The sequence below is a fragment of the Rana temporaria genome, chromosome 13, assembly GCF_905171775.1.
Source record: "Rana temporaria chromosome 13, aRanTem1.1, whole genome shotgun sequence".
NCBI lineage: Eukaryota > Metazoa > Chordata > Amphibia > Anura > Ranidae > Rana > Rana temporaria.
In genome coordinates this window covers 1,287,814-1,303,673 of record NC_053501.1, presented here as the reverse complement: position 1 = coordinate 1,303,673, position 15,860 = coordinate 1,287,814, and the positions used below count along the sequence as shown (strand labels likewise).

Genomic DNA, 15,860 nt, shown 5'->3' with positions numbered 1-15,860 from the left:
GAACACTTTGCATTTTTTAACTAAATGCAAAGTGTTCTCTGATTGGACGAGGTACAGATCATGACATCACTGCCCCGCCTCTTCTATCTGTCAGCTGTTATTGTGAGCTTACCAGATTTCAGCTTTAATGAAGCTTTGCCCCTATTGGAGGGGACCACAAACACCGGGGGGGGGGGGGGCCTTGGAGGACCAGGAGTTCTGCGTCACCAAGTCACAGCACAGCTACACCATAAATAATACACCAAAAAAAAAAAGGAGGTAAAAAGGTACAATGTGGTAGAAAATCCAGAAGAGAAACACGGAGCTCCAGTCTGGCCAGGATTACATTGGCAACATGTTAAAAGGAACTACAAGTCACAGCTGGCTCCACCATCTGGTAATGCTGGCGCTTGTAGTCCCCTCCCTAAGTCATTGTGCCCCCACCTTTCCCTCTGAGTGGCTCTGCGGGCGGGGGGGGTGGAGGTGTGGGGGGGGCGCCTGGGAAGGGTGTGCTCCCCCCCCCATCTTTCCCTCGGAGTGGCTCTGCGGGGGGTGGAGGTGTGGGGGGGGGCGCCTGGGAAGGGTGTGCTGCCCCCCCATCTTTCCCTTGGAGTGGCTCTGCGGGGGGTGGAGGTGTGGGGGGGGCGCCTGGGAAGGGTGTGCTCCCCCCCCCCCATCTTTCCCTCTGAGTGGCTCTGCGGGGGGTGGGGGGGGGGGGTGGAGGTGTGAGGGGGGCGCCTGTGGAGGGTGTGCCCCCCCCACCTTTCCCTCTGAGTGGCTCTGCGGGGGGTGGAGGTGTGAGGGGGGCGCCTGGGAAGGGTGTGCCCCCATCTTTCCCTCTGAGTGGCTGAGGGGGGTGGGGGGTGAAGGTGTGAGGGGGGCGCCTGGGAAGGGTGTGCCCCCCCATCTTTCCCTCTAAGTGGCTCTGCGGGGGGGTGGAGGTGTGGGGGGGGCGCCTGGGAAGGGTGTGCTCCCCCCCCCCCATCTTTCCCTCTGAGTGGCTCTGCGGGGGGTGTGGAGGTGTGAGGGGGGCGCCTGTGGAGGGTGTGCCCCCCCACCTTTCCCTCTGAGTGGCTCTGCGGGGGGTGGAGGTGTGAGGGGGGCGCCTGGGAAGGGTGTGCCCCCCCATCTTTCCCTCTAAGTGGCTCTGCGGGGGGGTGGAGGTGTGAGGGGGGCGCCTGCCTGTGAAGGAGTTTTGCCGCCGGTTTATTTGAAGGAATTCTTGCGCGTTTGCAGCGCGGACGCTCAGCGAGTGGGCGGGAACATCTTGTGTGAGGGAGAATTAGGCGGTACGAAGGGAATACTTTCGGCTCCGACATAAAAAATAGAGAGGAGTTTAGTGGAAGAAACCCAACTTCTCGTTCAGCCATTCCTCGGTGAGGTCTTCCGTGTTCCGGATCTCAAATACCTACAAGAGAAAAATCGCCAAAAATATTAATTGCGTCGACAAATGTGACAGAGGAAAGAAAACGTCACATGGAGAGTAACATTTCTTCCTGAAGAAACAAACACTCTGTGTAATTAGTTTTTATATATATATATATATATGAACCCCCCCCCCCTTCACATTTGTGTAAATCTTTTCATGTATATATATATATATGTGTATGAATGTATGTATGTATGTATGTAAGTATATGTATGTAAGTATATATGTGTGTGTGTGTGTGTATGTATGTATGTATGTGTGTGTGTATATATGTATATATGTGTGTGTATGTATGTAAGTATATGTATGTGTATGTGTATGTGTGTGTATGTATGTAAGTATGTGTATGTGTATGTGTGTGTGTGTGTATGTATGTATGTATGTGTATGTATGTATGTAAGTGTATGTGTGTGTGTGTGTATGTATGTAAGTATGTGTATGTATGTATGTGTATGTATGTATGTAAGTGTATGTGTGTGTGTGTGTGTGTGTGTATGTATGTATGTATGTAAGTATATGTATGTGTGTGTGTGTGTGTGTGTGTGTATGTATGTAAGTATATGTATGTGTGTGTGTATGTAAGTATGTATGTGTGTGTGTGTGTGTGTGTATGTATGTGTGTGTGTATGTAAGTATGTGTGTGTGTGTGTGTGTATGTATGTGTGTGTGTGTGTGTAAGTATGTATGTGTGTGTGTGTGTGTGTGTATGTATGTGTGTGTGTATGTAAGTATGTGTGTGTGTGTGTGTGTATGTATGTAAGTATATATATGTGTGTGTATATATATAAATAAAATCACACGCAGACAATCACCTTTGTGAGTTGGGCTTCCTGAACCAGTTTGTTTTTGCTGCCGGCGTACATCATCTGCTGTTCTGGCTTGCAGCCTAGGTTAGAGGAAAAAATATGTAGAAGCAGAGCTTTTTTTCTCGAAAAATAGGTGCAGGAACTCAACCACGACCCCATTCAGATTTCACAAACAGTAGAAGGGTCTTAAAGGGGCATTAAATACCAGAATTTCATTACATACAGAGTGTAGAGTTCAGTGGGTTTCACACAGAGTGCAGAGCTGTCACTTGTAAACACAGAAACCAGACTTCTGTGTTTACAAGTGATTGTGGTGAGCAGGCGCCAAAGGGTCTGAGCCAGAGGTGGTGGAACTGAGTTCCCCCAAGTTCCCCCTGAAAAAAAGCCCTGTGTAGAAGAATACGTATCGGCCTAAACTGAGGGAAAATAAATTTATATATGTTTTTGGGGGATATTTATTATAGCAAAAGGTAAAAAAATATTGCATTATTTTTTTTTTTTTTTTAATCGTCACTCTTTTTTTGTTTATAGTGCAAAAAAACAAACAAACAAAAAAAACCGCAGAGGTGATCAAATACCACCAAAATAAAGCTCTATTTGTGGGGAAAAAAGGACATCAATTTTGTTTGGGAGCCACGTCGCACGACTGCGCAATTGTCTGTTAAAGTGACACAGTGCCGGAAGCTGAAATTTCGCCTGGGAACGAAGGGGGTTTATGTGCCCAGTAAGCAAGTGGTTAGGCATCGTAGGGTTCGACAAATCCCAGATGCCAGAAATTGCGTCCTGGCGCCTGTGCTTTTGTCAGCCAAATTCACTTGTTGCAGGGACATACAATTTGTGTCGCCCGACGCACAGAACAGGCAGTTTTGAGCACCAGGTAGGTAGTTTTGTTTCTACATTTGGCCCTGCAGGGCTCACTTGTAAGGGGGAAGCATTCGGGCGGCTCCTCTACTGCCCCGATTGCTTCCACACATGCAGGAAAAACGCCACCCGTGTGCCCCCCCCCCCATGTATCCCGGGCTGGACTTACCTACAGGGCTGGAAAAGATGAAACACAAGGGGTACGAGACCCTTCCATCTTCATGTTGGTATTTATAACTGTACACTATGAATGTAAGCCAAGATTAAGGGAAATAAAGATAAAAGTTTGGAATACGGCGAGCATGGACTAAAATATACACACCGCTGTGGAATCTAAAGCAACGTCCTGCCTGTTTTCCACAGAATGCACCCACCCCCATAGACACTGCGAGCCCTGGCTCCACATCTACCGTATAGCCAAACCAAAATCCCCCGCGATGGGATTCTGAAAAGTCCTCACTTCTACAAACATTTAGGCCCCTTTCACACTGGGGCGTTTTTCGAGCAAAGCCTCATCTGGTAAAGCGCCGCTAAGACCCTAACATTTTAGGGCGTTTTTGCAGTGCCTCAGTGTGAAAGGGGTAAGGGGTTTTTACAGCGCTTTCAATTCATTTCAATGGAGAGGGGCGTTTTTGGAGCGTTTTTTTCAGCGCCCAAAGGCTGCTGCTTGCAGGACTCCGTGTGAAAGGGTCCATTGAGATGCATGGAGAGCATTTTATGAGCGTTTTAATAGCGCTATTTAACGCTAAAATGCTGTAAAAACACTTCAGTGTGAAAGGGGTCTAATACAGGGGAACCTCGGATAATCAGTTTCAGGAGAATGCTTGTAATCCAAAGCACTCGCATATCAAAGCGAGTTTCCCCATAGAAGTCAATGGAAACGAAAATAATTTGTTCCGTATTGACTTCAATGGCGTGCAATACCGCATGCGGCCAGAGGTGAGGGGGGGGGGGCACCGGAGAGCATCAGAAACTGCCGGAAAGGCCAGAGGACAGCTCGGCTGACCTCGGGAACTGAGTTTTTCCATGTCTTTTCCGAACGGCGCTGATCGGCTGCGATAGGCTCCCACGCCCTTCACCTCAGACCAAACGCGGTACTGCACACCGATTTGGCCTGAATCCTGCGGGACAACACTCACAAACCGAGTTAGGATTTTTAGGAATACACAGCGGTTGTATTGCGAAACGCTTGTTAACCACATTACTCACAATCCGAGGTTCCCCTGTATTCTGCAATGACAGGTTCACTTTAAAGCACAACTCCATGGGATAGCTACTCGTTATATCTAGGGCAGAGGATTGAGGAGAAAATACCCCATTCCTTCTCCGTCCTTCCAGCCTCCAAAATGTGAAATGCGCGGTCATTGTATTGTGTGTGATAAAGCCGAAGCTTCCACCACAGACTGGAGCCTCGGGAAGGAGGAGAGCAATGGAGACGGCCAGAGCAGGAAGGAAGTTATGGCTCCTGCTCTGAAATCTCCGAGGCAACACAAGCAATTAACTCTTGCAATGCAGGGAGGGGGGGGGGTCACGGCACTGTAAGAACGTTTTGTTATCTTCATGGAGTTGGACTTTGAAGTGAATTTCTACCTTTGCAGTCCCAGCAAATGTATTGCAGGAGGCGCCATCAGATGTCTGCATACAATTTGGGTTGTGCTGCAGTATACACCTGGGCCCCAAAAAATACATCGCACTGCTATGGAGGATATAGTGACCAACTAGTAGTCACTGGGGCCATTACCTGTGGATGAAACCAACTCCTGTGATCACTGGAGCCATTGCCTGTGGCTGAAACCAGCTCCTGTGGTCACTGGAGCCATTGCCTGTGGCTGAAACCAGCTCCTGTGGTCACTGGAGCCATTGCCTGTGGCTGAAACCAGCTCCTGTGGTCACTGAAGCCATTGCCTGTGGCTGAAACCAGCTCCTGTGGTCACTGGAGCCATTGCCTGTGGCTGAAACCAGCTCCTGTGGTCACTGGAGCCATTGCCTGTGGCTGAAACCAACTTCTGTGGTCACTGGAGGCTTGTCTTGGCTGAAACGAATCCCTGTGGTCACCAGGGCCATTACCTGTGCCTGAAACCAATTCCTGTGGTCACCAGGGCCATTACCTGTGGCTGAAACCAACTTCTGTGGTCACGGGAGCCATTGCCTGTGGCTGAAACCAACTTTTGTGGTCACTGGCGCTGTTACCTATGGCCAAAACCAGCTTCTGTGGTCACTGGCGCTGTTACCTATGGCCGAAACCAGCTCCTGTGGTCACTGGAGCCATTGCCTGTGGCTGAAACCAACTTCTGTGGTCATTGGAGGCTTGTCTTGGCTGAAACGAATCCCTGTGGTCACTAGGGCCATTACCTGTAGCCGAAACCAACTCCTGTGGTCACTGGAGCTACGGTCTGTGACCAAAACCAATTCCTGTGGTCATTGGAGGCTTGTCTTGGCTGAAACGAATCCCTGTGGTCACCAGGGCCATTACCTGTAGCTGAAACCAACTCATGTGGTCACAGGAGGCATTGTCTGTGGCTGAAACCAACTCCTGTGGTTACTAGAGTAATTTTCTATGGCCAAAACCAGCTCCTGTGGTCACTGAAACCATTTTTGTGGCCAGAACCAACTCTTGTGGTCACTGGAGTCATCTCCTATGGCTAAAACTAACTCTGGTGATCACTGCAGCCACTTCCCATGGTTGAACCCAACACTTGTGGTCACTGCAGCCACTTCCCATGGCTGAACCCAACACTTGTGGTCACTGCAGCCACTTCCCATGGCTGAACCCAACACTTGTGGTCACTGCAGCCACTTCCCATGGTTGAACCCAACACTTGTGGTCACTTCAGCCACTTCCCATGGTTGAACCCAACGCTTGTGGTCACTTCAGCCACTTCCCATGGTTGAACCCAACGCTTGTGGTCACTGCAGCCACTTCCCATGGTTGAACCCAACGCTTGTGGTCACTGGAGACACTTCCCATGGTTGAACCCAACGCTTGTGGTCACTGGAGACACTTCCCATGGTTGAACCCAACGCTTGTGGTCACTGGAGACACTTCCCATGGCTGAACCCAACGCCTGTGGTCACTGCAGCCACTTCCCATGGTTGAACCCAACGCTCGTGGTCACTGCAGACACTTCCCATGGTTGAACCCAACACTCGTGGTCACTGCAGACACTTCCCACGGTTGAAACCAATTCCTGAGATCACTGGAGCCACTTCAAATGGCTGATACCAATTTATATGGTCACTGAGCCACTTCCCATGGCTGTTAGCAGCGCCTGAGGTCACTAGCTGTGGCCCACAACCCTCCCTCAACACTGGCCCATCGTTATGATGCGTGGGGTCATCAACTAATAACAAGGGATGGAGGCTGGGAGAAGATGATGAGCAAGGGGCAGCAACCACAGACCTGTCCACACTTCAAAACACATGACGATCACCGCCGATCATGGGGTAAGAAAAGGATATCTGGGCTGTCTTTCTGGTAGTTCATCTTTCAGCTCATCTGGAGAAATCCCCTGCCCAGGAGAAAAGAGAGAAAACAGCAGCAATTAGCAGGGCAGGTCCCTGGGGGCAGTAATTGCAGAGTTGGATTGGCCCCCCGGGGGATTTGGTGGAAGGTTCAGATAATTTAATCACAGCTCTGCATGTCTCAGCTGCACAAAAATACACACAACACACACACAACACACACACAGTGCTACTGAGAGCATGCAGCTGCCACCCGTCACCAACAGTGATGGAAATATTCCCCGGGCATGGGCTCAGCACACCCAGGACACCCAGCCACGTCTTGTAGACCCCATGGGGTGTGCTCCCGATCGTCACCCATTACAGTTACAGCCCAAGTCTGCCGCCAAAACACCCAATTCAATTCAATTTTGGAACAATTTCCCTTTGGGATCAATAAAGTATTCTGTAGAAGAACGGTCAGTGCCAAACCGTACATGGCAAACACAGACCTATATATATATACACACACACACACCGTATATGCTCAAGTATAAGCCGACCCACCTAATTTTACCACAAATTTTTTTTTTTTTTTAAATGGGAAAACTTATTGACAAGTATAAGCCTAGGGTGTCCATGTGCATGCTTCACTGTGCCCATGCCTCACTGTGCCCATGTGCATGCCTCACTGTGCCCATGCCTCACTGTGTCCATGTGCATGCCTCACTGTGTCCATTTGCCCATGCCTCACTGTGCCCATGTGCATGCCTCACTGTGCCCATGTGCATGCCTCACTGTGCCCATGTGCATGCCTCACTGTGCCCATGACTAGACTGACGTTTAACATGGGAGTCTATGGAAGGGGTGCCCGGCTTTGAAAAATCAGTACTCCCCGGCTGTAGGTCCCTCAGACAACAACCTTTGCACACTTGTAGAGGAAGAGTGGGGCTACATGTGTGCCAAGTTTGGGGTTCAGGGGACCTACGGCCAGCCAGTACCGGGTCCCCAAAATCCAGGAGATCAGGCACAAAAAGGTGACTCGAGTATAAGCCGAGGGGGGCATTTTCAGCACCAAAAAAAAAAAAAAAAATCGGCTTATACGGTATATAATATTTTTAGTACAATTTAACCTTTTCAATATTTATTACAATTCCTTTTTTGGATATTTTTTTTATATCCTTTTACATCTTTATAAAGTTCCATTACCTTGTTATGCAGGTTGTTGGACAGTTCTTTTTAGGGTTGCACTGATACTAGTATTGGTGCCGATACCGAGCATTTGCCCCGAGTACTTGTACTTAATCCGATACCTGGACAGTCAGGGGTGATCGGTGCGCCGCTGGGGAGGAGTTACAATCACCGATCTCACTGTATAGATTTCAATAAAGGAGCTGAAAGGAGAGAGAGGAGGAGAGAGGAGAGAAGGAGGAGGAGGAAGGGAGGAGAGAGAAGGGAGGAGGAGGAGGAGGAAGGGAGGAGAGAGAAGGGAGGAGGAGGAGGAGGAAGGGAGGAGAGAGAAGGGAGGAGGAGGAGGAGGAAGGGAGGAGAGAGAAGGGAGGAGGAGGAGGAGGAGGAGGAAGGGAGGAGAGAGAAGGGAGGAGGAGGAGGAGGAGGAGGAGGAAGGGAGGAGAGAGAAGGGAGGAGGAGGAGGAGGAGGAGGAAGGGAGGAGAGAGAAGGGAGGAGGAGGAGGAGGAAGGGAGAGAGGGAGAAGAGGGAGAAGCGGCTTTCAGCTGCTTTATTGAAATCTATACAGGAAGATTGGTGATTGTAACTCCTCACCAGCGGCGCACCGATCACCCCTGACTGTCCAGGTATCGGATTAAGCATCAAGTACAAGTACTCTGGGAAAATGCTTGGTATCGGCACCAATACTAGTATCAGTACAACCCTAAAAAGAACTGTCCAAAGACCTGCGTAACAAGGTAATGGAATTTTAAAAAGTTAAAGCATCTGAAAGTTGTCGGTAAAAACGTTTAGGAGACAATGACCCCGGATGCAGCTGGTGACGTCACCGGCGCATGCTCTCTGAGGGTCTGCCAAATATAGCGCTGTAACCGAAGGGCTCCCCCCCCCCCCCCCCCCAAAACAATGACAGGACTGACCTCATGCTCCTCTTCCAGCACCACAAGACGCCGGTCTTTGTCGATTTTCACTGCAGAAGAATCAAAAGAAACAAAATCAGCAATTCATCCCGGACAGCAACTTCACTCCGAACTTCAGAGATCAAAGTCACAAATTAATATATCAAATGGATAATGAGAGATGAGCTTGTTGTGCTGCTTCTCCTTCCACTGTTCAGCCACAGTCTGGGGGAGGGGAGGAAGCGGATCCAGCACAACCTGGGCTCAGAGGAAGTGGATTGAATTATGCTGGTTATGACGAGGCGTGTTCTGAGGGGAACCCGTCCTGTTATGGGGGGGGGGGGTTGTACACTCCTCCCCCCCCCATACACTCACTACACAACACATTGTAGAGAGACGAGCTTCATGACCAACTTAATTTTCGCGCCACATCCCTTCATCAGACGTAGAGAGAAGGAGGATCGGGAATTTTAGGGTGCAGAATATATTGAAATCGTATCAACTATACTGTATAAGAATTTTTTTTTATTTTAAAGAACAAAATAAATTTAAAAAATTGTTAAAAAACATAACAATTAGCAAGAACAGAGTTTTATGGATACAGCACTAAAAGATGGAGTTCCCAACACGTTTCGCCCATACATCTGGCTTCTTCAGGGGGGATGTTGTCCAATTCCAGCTGCTTGGAAATAAGCATTGGCGTGTCTAGACAGCATCCGTCCCTCGTGTTTGAGTCCACTGCAGGAATTTTGTTTTTCTGGTCTCTGAATGCCCTCTATGGTCACCTGTAGCACATGGTTTCTCCAGTGTGGGCGGAGCCATGTAAACAATACTACAAGTCCTGTAGTGTGGGCGGAGTCATGTAAACAATACTATAAGTCCTGTAGTGTGGGCGGAGTCATGTAAACAATACTACAAGTCCTGTAGTGTGGGCGGAGCCATGTAAACAATACTATAAGTCCTATAGTGTGGGCGGAGCCGTGTAAACAACACTACAAGTCCTGTAGTGTGGGCGGAGCCGTGTAAACAACACTACAAGTCCTGTAGTGTGGGCGGAGCCGTGTAAACAACACTACAAGTCCTGTAGTGTGGGCGGAGCCGTGTAAACAACACCACAAGTCCTGTAGTGTGGGCGGAGCCATGTAAACAACACTACAAGTCCTGTAGTGTGGGCGGAGCCGTGTAAACAACACTACAAGTCCTGTAGTGTGGGCGGAGCCATGTAAACAACACTACAAATCCTGTAGTGTGGGTGGAGCCATGTAAACAATACTATAAGTCCTATAGTGTGGGCGGAGCCGTGTAAACAACACTACAAGTCCTGTAGTGTGGGCGGAGCCATGTAAACAACACTACAAGTCCTGTAGTGTGGGCGGAGCCGTGTAAACAACACTACAAGTCCTGTAGTGTGGGCGGAGCCGTGTAAACAACACTACAAGTCCTGTAGTGTGGGCGGAGCCGTGTAAACAACACTACAAGTCCTGTAGTGTGGGCGGAGCCGTGTAAACAACACTACAAGTCCTGTAGTGTGGGCGGAGCCGTGTAAACAACACTACAAGTCCTGTAGTGTGGGCGGAGCCATGTAAACAACACTACAAATCCTGTAGTGTGGGCGGAGCCATGTAAACAATACTATAAGTCCTGTAGTGTGGGCGGAGCCGTGTAAACAACACCACAAGTCCTGTAGTGTGGGCAAAGCCATGTAAATTTTGCTTCTCCAGACACAGATAGACATCTATGATCTCTTAGGCCCCTTTCACACTGGGGTGGGGAGGTGCGGTGGCGGTATAGCGGCGTGATTTTTAGCGCCGCTATACCGTCGTATTTACTGCCGTATTCGGCCGCTAGCGGTGTGGTTTTAACCCCCACTAGCGGCCGAAAGGGTTAGTACCGCCCCCAAACTGTGGCTACAGCGGCAGTTTGTGGGCGGTATTATCGCGATTTTTTTTCCTCCCGCCAGCGCACCGCCTCAGTGAGAAGGCCCCCCGGGGGTTTCACATTGAGAATGCTGGGGCAGGATTATTTCAGGCGGTATTTATGCGCTATTTTTGGCGCTAAATACGCCTCAGTGTGAAAGGGGCCTTATTATTAACATTTCAAAAGACCTAGAAGGCTTGTACCTCTAATTGGACGTCATCCCCCTGAAGAAGCCCGCTATATGGCCGAAACATGTTGGGAACTCAATCTTTTAGTGCTGTATCCATTTAAAATTGTATTTCATTTCTTCAGTGTTGTCACAATGAAAAGATACAAAAAAATAATAAAAGATTTATACCGACACGCAGGTTTATATTATCCGGGGGGAGGGGTCACTCACTGATAATGGCGGCATTGTTGGTCTCTTTGCGGAAACGAAACTTTTTCAGCATCTCCACCAGTTGCTCGTCCACTTCACACACGACCAGGGTCTCACTCTGCGGGATGAGGACACACGTGAGGAACTCGTACCGTGAAAAGGGGCGGAGCAAAATCAACGATCAAATGTTTTTTCACCTCAATGAATAGATTGGAAGAAGGTGAAAATGTTTTCTTTACAACTCCTATAATGATGGGATGTGAGGTTCCTGCACCTCTGGGGACCCCTTTATGAGAAAAAAGGGACCCTATATGATTCCCATACAGTCCCTATGTGAACCCTATACAGTCCCTATGTGATCCCTATATGATTCCTATACAGTCCCTATGTGATCCCTATACAGTCCCTATGTGATCCCTATACAGTCCCTATGTGATCCCTATATGATTCCCATACAGTCCCTATGTGAACCCTATACAGTCCCTATGTGATCCCTATATGATTCCTATACAGTCCCTATGTGATCCCTATACAGTCCCTATGTGATCCCTATACAGTCCCTATGTGATCCCTATATGATTCCCATACAGTCCCTATGTGAACCCTATACAGTCCCTATGTGATCCCTATATGATTCCTATACAGTCCCTATGTGATCCCTATACAGTCCCTATGTGATCCCTATACAGTCCCTATGTGATCCCTATATGATTCCCATACAGTCCCTATGTGAACCCTATACAGTCCCTATGTGATCCCTATATGATTCCCATACAGTCCCTATGTGAACCCTATACAGTCCCTATGTGATCCCTATATGATTCCTATACAGTCCCTATGTGATCCCTATACAGTCCCTATGTGATCCCTATACAGTCCCTATACAGTCCCTATGTGATCCCTATACAGTCCCTATGTGATCCCTATACAGTCCCTATACAGTCCCTATGTGAACCCTATACAGTCCCTATGTGATCCCTATATGATTCCCATACAGTCCCTATGTGATCCCTATACAGTCCCTATGTGATCCCTATACAGTCCCTATGTGATCCCTATACAGTCCCTATACAGTCCCTATGTGATCCCTATACAGTCCCTATGTGATCCCTATACAGTCCCTATGTGATCCCTATACAGTCCCTATGTGATCCCTATATGATTCCCATACAGTCCCTATGTGATCCCTATACAGTCCCTATGTGATCCCTATACAGTCCCTATGTGATCCCTATACAGTCCCTATGTGATCCCTATACAGTCCCTATACAGTCCCTATGTGATCCCTATACAGTCCCTATGGGATCCCTATACAGTCCCTATGGGATCCCTATACAGTCCCTATGTGATCCCTATACAGTCCTTGTGTGATTCCTATACAGTCCCTATGTGATCCCTATACAGTCCCTATGTGATCCCTATATGATTCCTATGCAGTCCCTATATGATTCCTATACAGTCCCTATATGATTCCTATGCAGTCCCTATGTGATCCCTATATGATTCCTATGCAGTCCCTATGTGATCCCTATATGATTCCCATACAGTCCCTATGTGATCCCTATACAGTCCCTATGTGATCCCTATACAGTCCCTATGTGATCCCTATACAGTCCCTATGTGATCCCTATACAGTCCCTATGTGAACCCTATACAGTCCCTATGTGATCCCTATATGATTCCCATACAGTCCCTATGTGATCCCTATACAGTCCCTATGTGATCCCTATACAGTCCCTATGTGATCCCTATACAGTCCCTATGTGATCCCTATACAGTCCCTATGTGATCCCTATACAGTCCCTATGTGATCCCTATATGATTCCTATACAGTCCCTATGTGATCCCTATATGATTCCTATACAGTCCCTATGTGATCCCTATATGATTCCCAAACAGTCCCTATGTGATCCCTATATGATTCCTATGCAGTCCCTATGGGATTCCTATGTGATCCCTATACAGTCCCTATGTGATCCCTATATGATTCCTATGCAGTCCCTATGTGATCCCTATACGATTCCTATGCAGTCCCTATGTGATCCCTATATGATCCCTATGCAGTCCCTATGTGATCCCTATATGATTCCTATGCAGTCCCTATGTGATCCCTATATGATTCCTATGCAGTCCCTATGTGATCCCTATATGATTCCCATACAGTCCCTATGTGATCCCTATACAGTCCCTATGTGAACCCTATACAGTCCCTATGTGATCCCTATACAGTCCCTATGTGATCCCTATACAGTCCCTATGTGATTCCCATACAGTCCCTATGTGATCCCTATACAGTCCCTATGTGATCCCTATACAGTCCCTATGTGATCCCTATACAGTCCCTATGTGATCCCTATATGATTCCCATACCGTCCCTATATGATCCCTATACAGTCCCTATGGGATTCCTATGTGATCCCTATACAGTCCCTATGTGATCCCTATACGATTCCTATGCAGTCCCTATACGATTCCTATGCAGTCCCTATGTGATCCCTATACGATTCCTATGCAGTCCCTATGTGATCCCTATACGATTCCTATGCAGTCCCTATGTGATCCCTATATGATCCCTATACAGTCCCTATGTGATCCCTATATGATTCCTATGCAGTCCCTATGTGATCCCTATACGATTCCTATGCAGTCCCTATGTGATCCCTATATGATCCCTATGCAGTCCCTATGTGATCCCTATATGATTCCTATGCAGTCCCTATGTGATCCCTATACAGTCCCTATGTGATCCCTATACAGTCCCTATGTGATCCCTATACAGTCCTTGTGTGATCCCTATACAGTCCCTATGTGATCCCTATATGATTCCCATACCGTCCCTATATGATCCCTATACAGTCCCTATGGGATTCCTATGTGATCCCTATACAGTCCCTATGTGATCCCTATACGATTCCTATGCAGTCCCTATGTGATCCCTATATGATCCCTATACAGTCCCTATGTGATCCCTATACAGTCCCTATGTGATCCCTATACAGTCCCTATGTGATCCCTATACAGTCCCTATATGATCCCTATACAGTCCCTATGTGATCCCTATACAGTCCCTATGTGATCCCTATACAGTCCCTATGTGATCCCTATACAGTCCCTATGTGATCCCTATACAGTCCCTATATGATCCCTATACAGTCCCTATATGATCCCTATACAGTCCCTATGTGATCCCTATACAGTCCCTATGTGATCCCTATACAGTCCCTATGTGATCCCTATACAGTCCCTATGTGATCCCTCTCACTGGAATGAAGCGCTGGGAAGACGTCTCCGGGGATCGGGGACAATGTCACTGAAAAGAGAACAATGGGGTTTCCTCCGATCTTCTTCTATAAATCTTCCTCACCATCTCATGTGACCGGAGAGGAGGGGGTATCACTGTCATGATTTGGGGGGCGCCCCACCCCCCCTATTTATACCGGTGACCCCGGGACAGGAAGAGATGTGAAACCAGAACTGTTACAGTTGTCACAAGAACAGGAAGAGAGAGGGAATCTTCCAATGGGGACACCTCTTCCTGTGTTATGTCTGCAGGCTCCTCCCACCAGCCCTGATCTGCCCGCCTCGCATAGAGAAGCACAGGGGCCCAGTGATGACGTCACAAGGTGTAATATATAATGTATTGGTGATGGGGGAGGGGTGGACATTGCTATGGAAGGAGAGGAATGTCGGTGCTGCCCCCTGCAGGCCGGGATCGGGTATTACACGCGGTATATGGAGGAGAATCTCCCCGGTGGGGGGCGGGGACACTGCAGGGGGGGGGAGGGGTGACACCCGCCACCTCTCCGGTCACCCCTCCCCCAACACTCACCATTTCCGCTCCGCTGGTGATTCTCCGGTCTGCCCGCCGCCTGACTGCTCAGCCAACACCCGGTGAGGAGGGAGAGAGAGAGGGGGCGTCATGTGACTACCACCCCGGCCAATCAGAGAGCACAGCCCGCAGCAGTGGGCGGAGCCGCGCCTCTATCACTGAAGGGAGGCGGGGCTTCCTTCTTCTTAGGCGTCACTGACGCCATCTTTGAAAAGGGCGACTCCCGTCTCCGCCGCGGCTATAAAATGTAAAGATTGATTTCCTGTGACGCGTCTTCTAAAAATAAATAAACCGAACGCTTCATCCGGAGTTCCTCGTAATTCATTCCGGACACTTCCGGTTCTGTGTCCAGCAACAAAAATGGCGGCGGAGCGCTCAGTGACACCCAGTCATGTGATAGGTCACTGAGCCGACCAATCAGCGCCGCCATGGAGGTGACAGCTACGGCGTCCGGGAGGGAGATCCGGGGGGAGGGGAGGGGAGAGGCGATGCCGGTGACTTGTCCTCAATGTTCCCCTAACGGGGAAGTTCCTTCAAGGACTGCGCAGGCGCAAACTTCCCGACGGAAATCTCCGAACCTCGCCCGGCAGGAGGATGTTAAAAAAAAGAGCCAGGAGGCCGAGCGAGCCGTCCGAGCGCAGCGAGGACGTGAGGCCAACTGGCCACTTACCTCGAAATCCTCGAGATGTCCGTCAGCAAGTTTGCGCCTGCGCAGTCCTTGAAGGAACTTTCCCGATAACTGGAACCATCTCAGCACATCAGCTTGCGCATGCGCTGGAACTTCCACGATAGCTGGAACCAGCACGTCAGATCACCGGTGTATTGTCACAGTCTGCTGCCTATCGTAGAATGCTCCGGAAGTCACGTGGCTGCCAACTGCGCATGCGTGGTGCGTTCCAATGGATTCACGACAGTGCACACCGGTGAAACCTCGGTGGTCGGCATCCAGGCTCTTTCCTTAACATCCCCGTGGATTGGAGGATGTTAAAAAAAGAGCCAGGAGGCCGAGCGAGCGGAGCAAGCCGTCTGAGCGGAGCGAGGACGTGAGGCCGACTGGCCACTTTCCTCTAATTCCATGTCGCCCTGAATGCCGGGTTCGCTGGTTTGTACTGTCGTGAATCCATTGGAACGCAT

At 49.1% G+C, this 15,860-nt stretch overlaps 1 protein-coding gene across 1 annotated transcript; it reads right to left on the bottom strand.

The window, feature by feature from the left end:
* Window positions 1–1,193: 1,193 nt before the first annotated feature.
* GMFB (glia maturation factor beta) lies at window positions 1,194–14,832 on the bottom strand. Its single transcript, XM_040332093.1, has 7 exons — window positions 14,727–14,832; window positions 10,919–11,015; window positions 8,623–8,672; window positions 6,535–6,584; window positions 3,245–3,327; window positions 2,221–2,294; window positions 1,194–1,387 (listed from the first exon to the last, which is right to left on the bottom strand). The coding sequence occupies exons 1-7, from the start codon at window positions 14,727–14,729 to the stop codon at window positions 1,316–1,318; spliced, it is 429 nt and encodes a 142-aa protein (XP_040188027.1). The 5' UTR covers window positions 14,730–14,832; the 3' UTR covers window positions 1,194–1,315.
* Window positions 14,833–15,860: the final 1,028 nt, after the last annotated feature.

Excerpts from the sequence above, each read along its gene's own strand:
- GMFB (XM_040332093.1), bottom strand. Across the intron at positions 6,585-8,622 it reads TGCTGGAAGAGGAGCATGAG|GGGATTTCTCCAGATGAGCT; the intron begins GTCAGTCCTGTC and ends TCTCCTGGGCAG. Across the intron at positions 1,388-2,220 it reads AGGAAGCCCAACTCACAAAG|GTATTTGAGATCCGGAACAC; the intron begins GTGATTGTCTGC and ends TTTCTCTTGTAG.